Raw genomic sequence first — 17057 nt, 5'->3', positions numbered from 1 at the left:
TTCCATAATTGTTACTCACCGAAATCAAAAGATTTTCTCGTTTGACCCGGCTCAGTCACTGGACCTCTCGTCCACGTCTGTTTAATCGCCTTTTCTGCTAGCTTCTTTTCACTGCGCTTTTCCCAGACTTGACAATCACAGAATTGTGCGTTCTCCCCCTTATCAAGGAATGGAAAACCGGAGAAAAAACTTTGGCGGAGGCTGGCTCACCAAAATGTTGGATTTTAGACACATATAATACTTCTTTTAGTGTCTTGAGGCAATTATGAATGAAAGAGCCGTTGAAAAAAAAAATAAAGTGTGATTTTATTCTATCACACAATGGTGTAAAATAACAATGTAAAGCGTATCATGAACAGTTCCATGTAGATAAAACTACTGTAGAAATATTGAGCTGAAGTTTAAAGATAAAACCACCATTTTTAGTTATTGAAGTCCGGCCATGTGCCGTTCTGTCTTTCATGTTCTCCTTGTCCTTCTCATGTCTTTTTGGGAAGAAACCAGAAATAGACGGAAATGATGATCTTGTCTTCAGTAAGCACCTGTTCCAGCTTCTCATACGTGTGTGTGCGTGTATGTCAAAGTGTCAGTGTTAGCGTGTGAGTGTCTCCCCTCCTCTGTCCCTTATGGACCTTTTTATGCAGAATGAGTGTGTCATAACGAGAGATTCGTAATACCTTGTATGGCATAGAAGGGAGGGGACGACACTCACAGAATGGTTTTGATGGACAGGAACACATGTATGCTGATGTACATAATATTGTAAGCCGATGATGTAACCTCAGCTATTCATATTTAAAGAATAATATAGCTTAAGAACATATCAATGTATAATCACTAATCTATATATGTATCAATATTAGAAACGTATACTAAATACACACAGATACTATTAAAATACATTATGTAATAGTAAATCTATAATGAGTCCTCCTAATACCCTTGACATATACTAGAGACTTCTAACCAGCTATGCCTAAATATAGTCTTCAGCTGGTTTAGCTGGTCTAGCTAACTTACCCATATTTACTGTCTCAGCTTAACTTATATATCTTTTGGTCTCAGCTATAATTGAAGAATTGTAATACTATTGGCTTCAGGCGTCTATTCAAACATATTAATATTAATTATGATTAATCATAAAAACCAAATAATTTGCAAGCTTGCCATCAATATATGTGCCGAATCATAATTTTGATTTCTAACACTGTGCCTTACATCACTTCCTGCCTGTGCCCGACATCACTTCCTGTCTTTGCCCGACATCACTTCCTGTCTTCCATAGAGATTTCCTGTCTCTGTAATTGTGTGATCACCACCTTGTGGAGCTCAGAAGAACTGAAGCCCAAGAAATGTCACAAGAAAATGAAACCAAACTGTACGATGACAGCAAGATTTATTTATTTCTACTTCAGCTCCGGAAAGTTTTACCCCCTTCATGACCGGGGTATTTTTTGCCATTCAGCACTGCCAATTGTGAGGTCATGCAACACTGCACACAAATTAAATTGATATCATTTTGCACACAAATAGAGCTTTCTTTGGTGGTATTTGATCAGCACTGGGATTTTATTTTTTAATACAAATGATATTTTTGATGGAATCCTTTTGCTTGGTTGACCTATATTAGTTTATAGGTCCATACTATGAGGTGAGCGGCCATCCTTATCCATAGGTGGAGGTGCAGATTTCACGGGGGAGCACTGCAGTCTTTCTGGAGCACATTCTATATCAAACACATTTATTCTAGCACAATATTTGATTGAACTGTCCCAATTATAAGGACTTTTATTGTATATTTTATATGTATATATGTACATGAATATGGCGTGTATGAGAGAGAGCAACACTGATTTTCAGATTGGATTAAATGATATCTTCTACTTTGTTATAAAACATATCCCATAAAATCAGATTTCTTCATACATGTAGTACAACGTGTATTCTGCTCCGTGTCTTTGGTAGAAGCATAGCTGAATCCGTGGATATTGATTGGTTTGTGTGAAGTTATGGCGTCTACAAACTATGGGATATAGAATGGAATTTATGCAGCTTTTACGTCGCTGTTACTTTCTGACTGCCGATCACATTTCTTGAGGCAGTAAAATGCCCGGACCTTACAAACATCCCCAAATGTCCCCTTTATGGGAAGGATACATCCCAAGGTATGTGCTGAGAGGCATGTTGTGTCCATGGAACATTTACAGTTATTGCCATAAGTTATTGGAAAATGAAAAACAAAATCTATTTACACCAAGTTGTCATTTAATGAGCTATTTCTGGCACACGCCATGGGGAGATGTGGAATTACACCCCAAAACACATTCTGCTACTTCTCCCCAGTATGAGGACACCACAAGTGACAGACTTTCTGGCAGCCTTGCCACATACAGGTCCCAAAATCCAATGACAACCTTAAGGAGGCTTAGGCAACCATCTTAGGGTGTCAGGATAGGGGGGTGGTAAAATATGAACCTGCTGCCACTTGCTGGGGATTTGGATTGTTAACAATGCTGCAGACGTGTTATTTCCCCCCACACTGCCCACCGCTATACAGCCGGGAGTGTGAGGACTTTAGTAAATCCGAATGTCGGCTGTCATGTGGAAGTGATACAAGTGGCTGTGAAGTCGCCTATCATTCCCACCACTGAGATGTGCCCCTCCCCCTGACACCATGTGGGACAGCAGAGCCCGGTACTGTCATGGTGGGTGTCACTGGGAAGGACAGAGGGAGCTCAGCGGACCTCCTATACACAGACCAGGACGTGACATGTACATTGGGGTGCCTACATAGGAACACAGTGATCCCCACACACGTTACATATCAGCGCACACGCCGCAGGGAGAGCAATGATTGGAGCACCAGTGCTCCTGTGTAACTCTATACTGATGACCTGGAGGGGCTATTAAAGCGTTCCAAGTGCACACAGTGTTACGGCTTGACATGTTGGGAATCCCATTTCCTCGGCACAACCTCATCTTTTATATTTCACCAGAAAATAGGTCATGAATTGCATTTATGTGCTCAGAAATAAACGTTACTATATTGTTCCTGAAATGTTGCCTTTCATAAACTGTTGTGCTAATATCATGTAACATAGAAAATGACAACTCACAACATTGTATTATATAGGGTGTCTGCTATCAAAGAATACATCAGATTTGGGGTTTTGTGATCTTCAGGAATAAATGATTTGGTGTAAAAGGTGTAAACAAAAAATAAAAAATGTCCCCAGGACTCCATGGACCCCTTCATTCCACGCCGTCTCCAGGAACCGGGAAACCACAGAGAAGCCAAGTGTCCCCCGACTTCCTCTCCAGGCTGGGATGTCACTCTGGTCAGGTGCCACCTACAGGGGAAGAAGCAGACTGCACCGGCCTACATCTGCTCTATGCTTTGTCTGATCAGGATGGCGGCCATTTCTCCCTGAACACAGAGCGCCCTAAACACGAGGTAAACGTGGTGCAGCATTGAGCCCCGTCCAGCTGTAGTGTAGACTTTGACAGGCTGCAGGCAGCGGGGCTGGACGCTGTACCTGTGTCTACCAGGTGTATTATAATGCCAGCATTGCACCCACAGGGGCCGGACCCCCCATGTACAAGGGGCCTAAGAGATACCATCAGCTTGTGTCCCATTCCACCAGACTCCTAGAACTGGAAGAGGACATTTTTGGGGGGATGTGTTGTAGAAGAACCCAGACCACGGTATTGTGCGGTGAAAATATCACCCAACTTTATTCATCATATATATGTGACACTTTAAGAACAGAAGTAAAGAGATAGATTGTTTACATTTCAAGGATCTATTTATAACATTTATATCATCTATGCTAAGAAACAGATTAACAGATGACACGCCCCTCATTAATACCAGCCCCGCCCACTTATGTAACCCTCTAAACATCCAAATCCCTGTAACTTCCCAGAAGACACTTTCATCTTTTATCCATAACAAGCTGATTGGGTACAAGAGAACCCCGAGCCCCTCCTGCTCATTCCCACACAAGTCCATGTCACCATCTACAAGGTGAGAGGACCTGAAGGAGAACAAGACCATGACCACCAGGACCATCGCCTGACTGAAGCCATGCTCACATTTCTTTCTAATGCTGCTTCTATGGTCTTCTCAGATACAGATTTGGCAGATGTACATTCGTGTCTTCAAGGAGCTGATCAAACATAATCTGTGCTTGGCCATCTTTTCTGGGGTCCAGAGGTGACATTAGGGGTCTGATAGACCTCTTGTGTTCTTTAAAGAGGACCTGTGACCAGCAATATGTTATCACATGCGAGGCTATTAACCCCCTATATGGCAATAATAAAGTTCAGAGAAAGAAAAGTATAAAGTAACACACTGTAAATGAAAAAACACACAAAACACATTTTAAAGCCTCCAGTTCCCGTATACATGAGCAATTGCAAGGGTTGGGTGCGGTTATGTAGGAAAACATCAATCACACTACACATTGTACATATCTCTGCACACACCAGAGGGAGAGGAATAACTCTAGGGCCATCATTCATGGTTCACTATATAAACTGATGACTGTAAAGGCTTTTAAAGCGTCACCTATGGACAATATTTGGTACTGAAGTTTGTCACCATTTCACAAATACGCACAATTTTTAAAGTTTTACATGTTTGGTATCTATATACTTGATGCCAACCTCATCTTTCATATTTCATCAAATTGGGTCATATATTGTGTTTTTTTATGCATTAAAATGATCTTTAGTGGGTTTTTTTTACAGAAAATGTGCATTTGACAAAAAGCTGTGCTAATATCCTGTGACATAGAAAATGGCAACCACCACCATTATATTCTCCAGGGTCTCTGCTTCAGAAAATAAAACATGTTTGCGGGTTTAAAGTAATCTTCTGTTTTAAAATGTGAATTTTATCATGTGCATAAAAAAGCAAAGCCACCATATTACTCAACCAAGTTCCAACTAAACCCATCCAAGAAAATGGATCCCACTTCCCCCCACCCAGGTGACTGCTGGAACTCCTTTACCTTGTGTAGATATCTCCTTCTGAGATCCTCATGATCTAATATAAATTTACAACACTCTCTGACACCAGTTTGTAGGCTCCGCCTTGATCTTCCGAGAGATAGTCAGCCGCCATGCAGTTCTGTGACACCACCTTAGGTGATGGAGCCACTTCTGGTGTCAGCTCTGCTATACCATCAATGGTGTCATTGGTTATCTGATCCATGACTCCAGTACACCGGTTCATCTTATCTTATCTTAGATTACTTAGATTCCCCATCCCGTCTATGAAGGGCTCACTGCATAAAACATCTCAACTCCAGAGAAAATGTTTCTTCTCACTGGAAGGCCAGGGGAGTATTGGGAGAAATTGAGGCTTTCCCTTACAGATATGGGGGAGGGGCAACATAACCTAAAGTACAGCTATGGGTGGAATTGAAGGGAAGCCATTTTAGGGCGCTCCTTCCACACAAGAAGCAAATGTTATCTGGAAGGACTAGGAATCCATTGGACCAATGGGGATTAAACATTCTGCAATACATTGAGACACCATGAAATGTTACTGGCCTGTGATTGGCTCTCCTATTGTTAGTGAAGTGAGACTCCCCTTGTCGGTGTCATTAATGGAAAGAAACCATGTGAAATGTTTCCCCCAAATCCAAAAAGGTGACCCCCTTGGGTAGGTAGCCATCCTACTATTCCTGATATGAGTTTGTAGTCCCTGCTACTACCGGAAACATGCGGGCGATCATTTACAGCTTTTACAGCAGGACAGTAAATATCAGAACACAATTCAAACATCAGACCAACAGCAGGAAGTCTGCTAACTGAATGTGTAATGCAATCTGTCATTAGCATTCCCAGAGTTCCCTCTGCAACATAGTTGTATCAGCTGTTGGTGCTGTCTGTACATCTGTTATTTTCCCGCCTTCTGTATCAGGGTGACAACCCTGATCATTCTGCAGGAACATTACACAGCAGCGTTGTCACCCTGTACAGGGAAGTCTTAGATAGATTATAAGTAAGACACACAACAAGTAAAGCCCAACTTCAGCTAACGCTTCTACAGCAGTTACAGCAACAGGTTCTCTATAAGGTCCAACCCCCCATATGAATGACAACTGACAGTTGTGAGCACCCCCAGCAGTGTTATAGGATTTGCCCCGACCCCTCCAACTGCCATTTTTCCCAAAAGACTTGGCCTTCTACAGGAAGTAGACAAAAAATATCTACTGGGAGGGAAAACAAAAAAATAAAACAATAAGAGACTCGGAAAAACAAAGCCTGCTCTGCTAATGACAGATTTCATTATTAATGTCATTATTGATTTTGCCCATAGTTACACTTTGGTGCCAACGTTGTAATATTTCCAGGGAGAAGAAGTTTTCTTTACAAACTTTACACCAAAAAGAGATGTGTGCACTCAGAGTGATTATTGTGAACCCCAATCAGAGGAATGTCAGTCCCCCGGAAGAAGTGGTAGGAATATGACCGCACACTCAGCACTTTGTAAGTTCAGATCTCTGGCAGTTGTATTGTGTGATTAGTCTATGGAGAGGAGTAATAGCTGGAAAGAGAAAACATGGAACAAGGATTTCTGATCTTCACCTGATGGAACCCCATTTGGCAGAACCACATGGAACACAAGTGGCCAGCTGGGCTTACGTTTTACTGCTGAATACATCCCCTAAATCAGCAGTAACTCAGTATTGGAAGGCCTGCATCAGCTTGGGATGTTGTTTTCTCACTGAGCAGAGACTTCTTTCTAGCTGGTGTCACAGACACAGACCTGCCTGAAAGGTTGTCACCCATGAGAGGATATCCTACAACCTCACAAACACCCCCTTTCGTCTCTATGATCACAATCTCATCACTTTCACAGTCTCCTCATCTTCAAACACTTATCCCTCCAATCAGCAATCACCTGCAGAAACCTTCACAACTTGAACCCTTCTCCTTTCCACTCTGCAACTGACCAACTCTATGACAGAATCTCTCCCCTGTCCTGTCCTGCCCTGACCTGGCCACTGCTGTCTACAACAGTTCACTTTCATCCACATTAGACTCACTTGCTCCTCTAACAACATGAAGCATCAGGCCCCGACCATTACAACCTTGGCAGACTGACAACACCAGAGATCTTAAACGACATAGTCGTGTGCTGGAGCGAATGTGGCGTAAAACCAAATCTCACCAAGCATTCACCCGATATAAATCTGCTTTCTTCACATACAATTCCTCCCTCCATGCTGCCAGACAAGCCTACTTTGTCACTCTCATCAATAGCTTGTCATCCAGTCCTCGTCGTCTCTTCTCTACTTCTAACTCTCAACTTTCTCCACCTCCACCCAGTACCTCACTCACTGCTCACGAGATTGCAAATCATTTCAAAAACAAGATTGATGCAATTCATAGGGGCATCTCCACTGCACAGACATCCATCCCACTTAGCATACCTTATACTAAACCTCCCTCAACACTTTCCTCTTCTGACCTTGCTACTACCAAAGAGGTCAACAAAGGTTTCTCAGAAGCCCGTCTCACTACCTGCCCCCTGGATCCTGTCCCCTCACAACTACTACGGTCACCCTCTTCTTCCATCCTATGCTCCCTCACTCACATCTTCAATCTCTCCCTCTCTACTGGTGCCTTCCCCTCCCCTCTAAAGCATGCGCACATCACCCCCATACTTAACAAGCCCTCCCTGGACCCCACCAACCTGAACAACTTAAGACCCATCTCCCTGCTGCCATTTACCTCTAAACTCCTAGAACGCTTAGTCCACAATCGCCTGAGCTCCCACCTCACCGACAACAACCTTCCTGACCCTTTACAGTCTGGCATTCCCTCACTACACTCCACTGAAACTACCCTACTAAACCTCACTAATGATCTACTAACTGCTAAAACCAATGGCCACTACTCCGTACTCATCCCAACCAATGGCCACTACACCGTACTCATCCCAACCAATGGCCACTACTCCGTACTCCTCCCAACCAATGGCCACTACTCCGTACTCCTCCCAACCAATGGCCACTACTCCGTACTCCTCCCAACCAATGGCCAATGGCCACTACTCCGTACTCATCCCAACCAATGGCCACTACTCTGTACTCATCCCAACCAATGGCCACTACTCCGTACTCATCCCAACCAATGGCCACTACTCCGTACTCATCCCAACCAATGGCCACTACTCCGTACTCATCCCAACCAATGGCCACTACTCCGTACTCATCCCAACCAATGGCCACTACTCCGTACTCATCCCAACCAATGGCCACTACTCCGTACTCCTCCCAACCAATGGCCACTACTCCGTACTCCTCCCAACCAATGGCCACTACTCCGTACTCCTCCCAACCAATGGCCAATGGCCACTACTCCGTACTCATCCCAACCAATGGCCACTACTCCGTACTCATCCCAACCAATGGCCACTACTCCGTACTCATCCCAACCAATGGCCACTACTCCGTACTCATCCCAACCAATGGCCACTACTCCGTACTCATCCCAACCAATGGCCACTACTCCGTACTCATCCCAACCAATGGCCACTACTCCGTACTCATCCCAACCAATGGCCACTACTCCGTAATCATCCCAACCAATGGCCACTACACCGTACTCATCCCAACCAATGGCCACTACTCCGTACTCATCCCAACCAATGGCCACTACTCCGTACTCCTCCCAACTAATGGCCACTACTCCGTACTCCTCCCAACCAATGACAACTACTCCGTACTCATCCCAACCAATGGCCACTACTCCGTACTCATCCCAACCAATGGCCACTACTCAGTACTCTTACTACTCGACCTCTCTTCAGCTTTTGATACAGTTGACCATCCCCTCCTCCTCAAAAAATTCAACTCTTTTGGCCTCCAAGACTCTGCTCTCTCTTGATTCTCCTCCTATCTATCGCAGCGCTCCATCAGCGTTACCTATAACTCTGACTCCTCCTCTCCACTCCCTCTTTCTGTAAGGGTCCCTCAAGGTTCCGTCCTTGGACCCCTACTCTTCTCCATCTACATCTCCTCCCTTTGTCACTTGATAAACTCCCACAGCTTTAAGTACCACCTCTATGCTAATGACAAACAAATCTATCTTTCTACCCCTCATCTCACCCCTTCAGTCTCCTCCTCACCTCGCCCCTTCAGTCTCCTCCTCACCTCGCCCCTTCAGTCTCCTCCTCACCTCGCCCCTTCAGTCTCCTGTCGCATTACTAACCTACTAAGCGACATATCGGCATGGATGTCACTCCACTTCCTCAAACTCAATCTTTCCAAAACTGAGCTCTTAGTATTCCCTCCAGCCTGTGCCCTCTTCCATGACTTCTCCATCAAGATCAATAACACAATCATCAGTCCCTCCCCTCATGCCAGGGTACTAGGTGTAATCCTAGACTCCCATCTGTCCTTTCAGTCCCAAATACAATCACTGTCCAAATCTTGTAGACTTCACCTCCACAACAGTTCCAAGATATGGCCGTTCTTAACCTCGGAAACCACTAAGCAACTTATTCACTCCCTTGTTATATCTCACCTTGACTATTGTAACTCCCTCTTCATTGGCCGACCACATTGCAGGCTATCCCCTCTTCAGTCTATCATGAAGGCTGCTGCCAGACTCATTCACCTTACTAACCATTCTGTATCAGCCACCCCTCACTGCCAATCCCTCCACTGGCCTTCACTCAGTGTCCTCCACCCCTCTCTGCCAATCCCTCCACTGGCCTCCATTCAGTGTCCTCCACCCCCCTCTGCCAATCCCTCCAGTGGCCTCCATTCAGTGTCCTCCACCCCCCTCTGCCAATCCCTCCACTGGCTTCCCATTGCCCAACGGATAAAATTCAAAACATTAACAATAACATATAAAGTCATTTATAACTGCCCCAAATTACATCACCAATATTGTCTCCAAATATCACCCAAACCCAACCCAAATCCTGTATAATAATAATAATGAGAGGAGATGAAATGTGGAAAGAAGGCATTGTTAATGGGAGAGGAGATGGAACATGTAATGAGAGGAGTGGACAAGGTGGGCTTAGCTGGAGACCTCAAGCCTGGCTGATCATGTATCAATAGTCAGAAGAACCTGGAATGGACTCTCCCACTGAGGCTTCAGAGACTTGGCAAGATAATAGACCCCATCCTAGTCTCTGGTACTGAGGCAGTGCTTGTCATGTATTACCTCAGGATCCAGAAATGAAGAAAATGCTTGGAAACACAACTCAGTTGGTGAATCATGAAAATGCATTACATGTTCATTCAAAGCTCCATAAAAAAAGATAAAGATGAGAATCATGAGGGAAGCTGTTCAATTATTGATGCTTATCTTAAAAAAATTGTCAAAAGATAAAATATTCAAATCCCTTCTAGTTGTGTATTGATGGAGATAAGCACTAAACTCAGTTCATCCAATCATTACATTCCAGTTTGCTCAGATTTTAGTTTGTTTCTTTTAAGGTAATATTTTATCTTCTCCCTTCTTCTCTAGGTTGTGGGATGACATTGGGGATGTGAAACTAACTTGTGACACCTGAAACTTCTTTAATATCTCTTTTCTTCCAGAATTTAATCTATGCAGAAATTTGTGAATCCTCCGGTGATAGATTAGACCGGCATTAACTGTAAACGTTTTGTCACATTTAGAGCATTAATTTGGTTTCTCTCCAGTGTGACTCCTCTGGTGTCTGATAAGATGTGACTTCCGTGTAAAAGCTTTATCGCATTCAGAACACTGATATGACTTCTCTCCAGTGTGAACCCTCTGGTGTGTGATAAGATCTGACTTTCCTGTAAAAGCTTTATCACATTCAGAACACTGATATGGCTTCTCTCCAGTGTGAATCCTCTGGTGTCTGATAAGATGTGACTTCCATGTAAAAGCTTTATCGCATTCAGAACACTGATATGACTTCTCTCCAGTGTGAATCCTCTGGTGTGCGATAAGATATGACTTCCGTGTAAAAGCTTTATCACATTCAGAACACAGATATGACTTCTCTCCAGTGTGAATCCTCTGGTGTGTGATAAGATGTGACTTCTCTGTAAAGGCTTTATCACATTCAGAACACTGATATGACTTCTCTCCGGTGTGAATCATCTGGTGTCTGATAAGATTTGACTTCAGAGTAAAAGCTTTATCACATTCAGAACACTGATATGGCTTCTCTCCAGTGTGAATCCTCTGGTGTGTGATAAGATGTGACTTCTGTGTAAAAGCTTTATCACATTCAGAACACTGATATGACTTCTCTCCAGTGTGAATCCTCTGGTGTGTGAGAAGACGTGACTTCACTGTAAAAGCTTTATCACATTCAGAACACTGATATGGCTTCTCTCCAGTGTGAACTCTTTGGTGTACTATAAGGTCTCTCTCGCTTGTAAAAGTTTTGCCACATTCAGAACAATGATATGACTTCCCTCCATTGTGAACCTTCTGGTGTGTGATATATTTTCTCTCCATTGTAAAATCTCCAAACAAGAAGTAGTTTGAAATGACTCCTCTTATGTATATGTGGTTTGGACTTTATTGTAAAGCCATTGTCACTTCCAGAACACTGAAATTCCTTTTCTCCTGTTGTCCTCTGAGGCTGGATCAATGTGGAAGAGGATCCAAACCATGACTTTTAGAACACAGATATGACTTGTATCCCGTGTGAATCCTCCAGTGAGCTGCAATAAAGACTTTCAGTCAATTAAGACACCCCTATGTCTTGTTTTCCATGTGACTCAGCTATATTCATGAAGATCAACATGACCGAAAACTTGGTTCATCAATCTACCTGTAGAGAAAGAAAAAAGAATTCTATATAAAGGGCTACATAAAGTTGATTTCTATTTTTAATGTTCATTACTAAATATATCTTATGAATAGAAAGAATATGTACAGCATTATCTACAGTATTTTTTTCATCAAATAGATTGTATTAATAAAGTTTCTAAGTGTGCACAGTATTCCCAACATTCAGCCCAGACAATGGAGTCATACATTCTCACGTATAGGCAGTTGTGGCACTGTTACAGATCATACAGAACAATAACTTGCTTTGTCTATGGTGTCACTTTTACCTTTTATAAACAAATGAACAGAGAAAAGAAGAAACAACCTAGAACAATTCAGCTGTACACGGCAAGTAACTCCCCCCAGTACATACATAGATAGCTGACACCGATCAATGAGGCCTGTGTCTACAGGATCATACCCCAAGTATGGGTCTCCAATGTAGTCACCATTCAGTAGGATACAACTGGCCGTTCTCCTTCTATGGGGCTAAAAAAGCTAAAGCTTTAAAAACCTATGATGTTAATGTGGAGATCACCTGCTCAATCCACTGTTGTCTGCTGGGAGTTTGAGATGATAGCCAAGATCGGGATATTTTTTGTGGTCAAGCAGCCTCACTATTGCTATATGACTTGTAATAGGAGGAGGTGTAAATAATTCCTCCTCTATTGAGACCAAGAGGCACACCCGAGGAATATTGAACACCAACATTACAATACTGGTCATATCGTTCCACTTTTTGAATAATTTTGGACATCTCCAAAACATGTGTATCAAATCCCCGACATCACCACATTTGGGGTCATAAGGGGAAATCCCTCCTGTCCTAGCTGAACAATTGAGCTGGAGTCCTGAAAGCTCTATGCAAAAGAAATGACTAAGTTTCTGTGAAGAGGACAGAGAGATGAGAGGTATGGAGGTCACAATCACCTCCCACCACTCTCTATTATTTTCTCTGTTTCCCATTTCTTTCTATAAGTCTTCGGTAAGAGTCAAAAGACGGGAATAAATAGATGAGAGATCATGCCTTTCCCACTGGTGCCATCTGAAGCCCATTAACAAGTGTGAGAGTGATGTGAAATCTGTATCTGATGGAAGTAGCAACCGATGGATGGGATCTAATGTGTCTACTAAGTCCCACCTGGTAAGATGTTGAAGTTGGGCAGCTATAATATAAAGTCTAGCATTTGGTATTGCTAGGCCTCCTTGGTCTTCACCATACTGTAGAGTAGTGAGTGTGATTCTAGCTGACGGCTTCTTCTAAATGAGTTCCCCAAACTGGGAGTCTATACTGGAGAACCACTTACGAGGTGTCCACATGGGAGAATTGTGGAGTATATAGAGGAATTGTGGGGTCCATATCTTCTCTTGTTCATAGATTTTATTAGAAAGAGATAATAGTTTTACAAGGAGCTCATAACAATGTGATTGCAGGACTCACCAACAGTAAGTCAGAAGGGGTACAACCCTTAGAGGTAACGTACAGGTTGTAATTTGTACAGTACAAATAATATCTTCATACATTAAAGTGGAGTTCCAGTGAAAATAAAAAAAAATAAAAGTCAGCAGCTACAAAAACTGTAGCTGCTGACTTTTAAAAGACGAGCACTTACCTGTCCCTCGATCTCGTGGTGTCCTCCCCGCAGCCCGTTTCACCGGCCGCCCTGTGTTTCCAGTGCCGGCATCTTCAGTGTGGGCACCCAGCTGTGACAGCTTGCGGCTTCACATCCGGGTGCCCACTGAGCATGTGCGAGTATCTCTGTGCTTTGTGAATGGTCCTGTAGTCTTCTAGGACCTTTCATGTGTCCCAGAAGACTACAGGGAGGGAGGGAGGGTGGGGGGGGGGGGGGACAACTTCCACTTCTGATCACCTAGGTGATTGCAGTAGAAGTGGGAGCGGGTACCTGTCAATTTCGGTTACCCCCCCAAAAGGTGCCAGTGGGGTCCTTAATCACTTGCCCACCAGGCACTTATACCCCCTTCCTTACCAGGCCAATTTTCAACTTTCAACGTTGCCACACTTTAAATGACAATTGCGCGGTCATGCAACATTGTACTCATTTTTATAATTTTTTTTACACAAATAGAGCTTTCTTTTGGTGGTCTTTACCCCCCGCTGGGTGTTTTATTTTTTATGCTATAAACAAAAAAAGAGCAAAAAATTAAAAAAAAAAAGTTTCTTTGTTTCTATTATAACATATTGCAAACAGGTAATTTTTCTCCTTCACTGATGTGCACTGATATGTGGCACTGATGAGGCAATACTGATAGGTGCCAGTGGGGTCCTTAACCACTTGCCTATCAGGCACTTATATCCCCTTCCTTACTAGGCCAATTTTCAGCATTGTCGCACTTTAAATGACAATTGCGCGGTCATGCAACATTGTACTCAATTGAAATTTTTATCTTTTTTTCTTTACACAAATAGAGCTTTATTTTGGTGGTATTTACTCCCTGCAGGTAATTTTTCTCCTTCACTGATGTGCGTTGATGAGGCTGCACTGATAGGCAGCAAGGATAGGCAGCACTGATGGGCACTGATAGGCAGCACTAATGAGGCGGCACTGATAGGTGGCACTGATGATGGGTACTGATAGTTGTCACTGATTGGCAGCACTGCTGGGCAAAGGTGGGTGGCACTGCTGTGCACTTGTGGGCGGAACTGGTGGGTGGCGCTGCTGGGCACCAATCCTCAGGGCACTGATCATAAGTGCCCTGATGATCCATCCTCTGACAACTGCTGGCAGTACCTTCCTCATGCTCTGACAGTGTGAGGAAAGTGCAGTCGAGAACCGGCAACTGCAATTCCCGATGACCAGCGTGTCATAGGACACAGCGATCATGGAGATCGCCAGGTTCATGCCCCCGGGGTCATGCAGGAGAGCGCATTCTGGGAGGATATCATATGAGATTTCTACATGGCAAATAATTTCCTAGCAGGTGTAGTAGAGTAATAGAAATCCAACAGACCCAACAGTCATGACATGCATGCTGCTGATTCTGTGTCATTGAATCACTCATTGAAAGGGGCGTGTTCAAAATAATAGCAGTGTGGAGTTCTATTAGTGAGGTCATTCATTCTTTGAGAAACAGATGGCAATTATTGCCCTTATTTAAGGAAGGAAGGCAGCAAATGTTGGACATGCTGGTTACAGTGCATTTCTCTCTGAAATTCTGAGGAAAATGGGTCGTTCCAGACATTGTTCAGAAGAACAGCGTACCTTGATTAAAAAGTTGATTGGAGAAGGGAAAACATATAAAGCAGTGCAGAAAATGATTGGCCGTTCAGCTAAAATAATCGCAAATGCTTTAAAGTGGCAACCAAAACCTGAAAGATGTGGAAGAAAGCGAAAAACTACCATTGGAATGGATGGAAGAATAGCCAAAATGGCGCGGACTCAGCCAACAATCAGCTCCAGGAAGATGAAAGAAGGTGTGATGTTCCCTGTGAGGACTGTTACAATTAGAAGACGCCGATGTGAAGCCAAGCTATCTGCAAGAAGTCCCCGCAAAGTCCCACTGTTGGGAAAAAGACGTGTGCTGAAGAGGTTACAATCTGCCAAAGAGCACATTGACCGGCCTAAAGAGAAATGGCGCAACATTTTGTGAACTGATGAAAGTAAGATTGTTCTTTTTGGGTCTAGTGGGCGGAGACAGTTTGTCAGACGACACCCAAACACTGAATTCAAGCCACAGGACACTGTGAAGACAGTGAAGCATGGTGGTGCAAGCATCATGATATGGGGATGTATCTTATACTACAGTGTTGGGCCTATTTATCGCATACCAGGGATCATGGATCAGTTTGAATCCATCAGAATACTTGAAGAGGTCATGCTGTCTTATGCTGAAGAGGAAATGCCTGATCACAGGGGCCAGAAGTTGGGGGACTCCATGCAACACAGATGTACAGCAGTTCTCAGAAACAGTGCGACTACAACCAAATATTCATGAAGTCATTCAAAGGAAAGCAAAATCTTCAAACATTTTTCAGTCTATATATTTTTTTAGAGGAACAACACAAATTTGATGTATTTTTCTTCATGTTGTGATTTGGAATAGAATGTGTCGTGTTCCCAATGCATTTGTGTGGATGGAAATAAAAGCTATTAGAAGGATTTTCAGCTTTAGTCACTTTTTCCAACACACTGCTATTATTTTGAACACAACTGTATATGGGATGAAGTGTAAGGTGGTGGAGCTGGTAGCTGTGTATATAAAGGTGGAAATCAAACCTCTGACATGGGGGTCACATTTACATATGTTATGTGACAGTAGGCAGGTGAAATCACCTGGTTGTGATAGGAGTCCCAGAGTGGCTGGTCCAGCTCCATAGTGTTGGTGCCCAAACCGGATGGGAGCTGGCGATTTTGTAACGACTTCCGACAGTTAAATAAAGTTACAAAGTTTGACACCTACCCCATGCTGAGGATAGATGAATTAATCGACCGTCTGGGAGCAGCCCGGTACATGACGACGCTCGATTTGACCAAAGGATATTGGCAGATACCCCTAGCTGAGTCAGCAAAGGAGAAGACTGCATTTGGAACCCCAGAAGGTTATTCCAGTATAGAAGAATGCCGTTCGGGTTACAGAATGCACCGGCTACCTTTCAGCGCAAAATGGATCAAATTCTTCGCCCCCATCAGAAGTATGCTGCAGCTTACCTGGACGATGTGATTGTCCATAGCGCAGATTGGGCCTCACATTTGCCAAAAGTTCAGGCTGTACTAGACTCAATACAGAAAGCTGGGTTTACGGCCAACCCAAAGAAGTGTATGATTGGACAGGAAGAGGCCAGGTACACCATTGGGAGAGGAGTAATAAAACCCCAGATCAACAAAGTTGAAGCGATAGAGTTGGCCACGCCCAAACAACAAGAAGCAGGTATGGGCTTTTCTAGGTATTGCTGGCTACTATTGGCGATTCATTCCCCATTTTGCTTCTCTGGCAGTGCCCCAACCAACTTGACAAAAAGGAAGGAGTCGGTCGTGGTTAAGTGGTCCCCGGAGGCTGAAGCAGCATTTCAGTCTTTAAAAAGGGCCTTATGTAGCCAGCCAGTTCTATACTCACCAGACTTCTCAAAAGACTTTGTGGTCCACACGGATGCATCCGATGTTGGCTTAGGAGCAGTGTTGTCCCAGGTTTGGAAGGGGGAGGAGCACCCGGTAATCTACCTGAGCAGAAAGCTTAAGTCTCACAAGGAAAATTACACCACAATTGAGAAGAAGTGTTTAGCAGTAAAGTGGGCTCTAGATTCCCTG

The 17057-nt window shown here is 43.6% G+C and overlaps 1 protein-coding gene across 1 annotated transcript in view; it reads right to left on the bottom strand.

Annotated features, from left to right (window-relative positions):
- Positions 1-3706: 3706 nt before the first annotated feature.
- LOC149470476 (uncharacterized) overlaps positions 3707-17057 on the bottom strand; it is a 491741-nt gene continuing 478390 nt past the window's right edge. Inside the window, exon 8 of the mRNA XM_089663270.1 lies at positions 3707-11360. Coding sequence (XP_089519396.1) covers positions 10663-11360 — 698 coding nt within the window. The 3' untranslated portion in view covers positions 3707-10662. The remainder of the gene's footprint in view (positions 11361-17057) is intronic.

The sequence above is a fragment of the Staurois parvus genome, unplaced genomic scaffold (genome assembly GCF_062004578.1).
Source record: "Staurois parvus isolate SC_StPar_1 unplaced genomic scaffold, SC_StPar_1.0 ptg000042l, whole genome shotgun sequence".
In the NCBI taxonomy this organism is placed as follows: domain Eukaryota; kingdom Metazoa; phylum Chordata; class Amphibia; order Anura; family Ranidae; genus Staurois; species Staurois parvus.
This window is presented reverse-complemented; position numbering and strand designations above follow the sequence as displayed.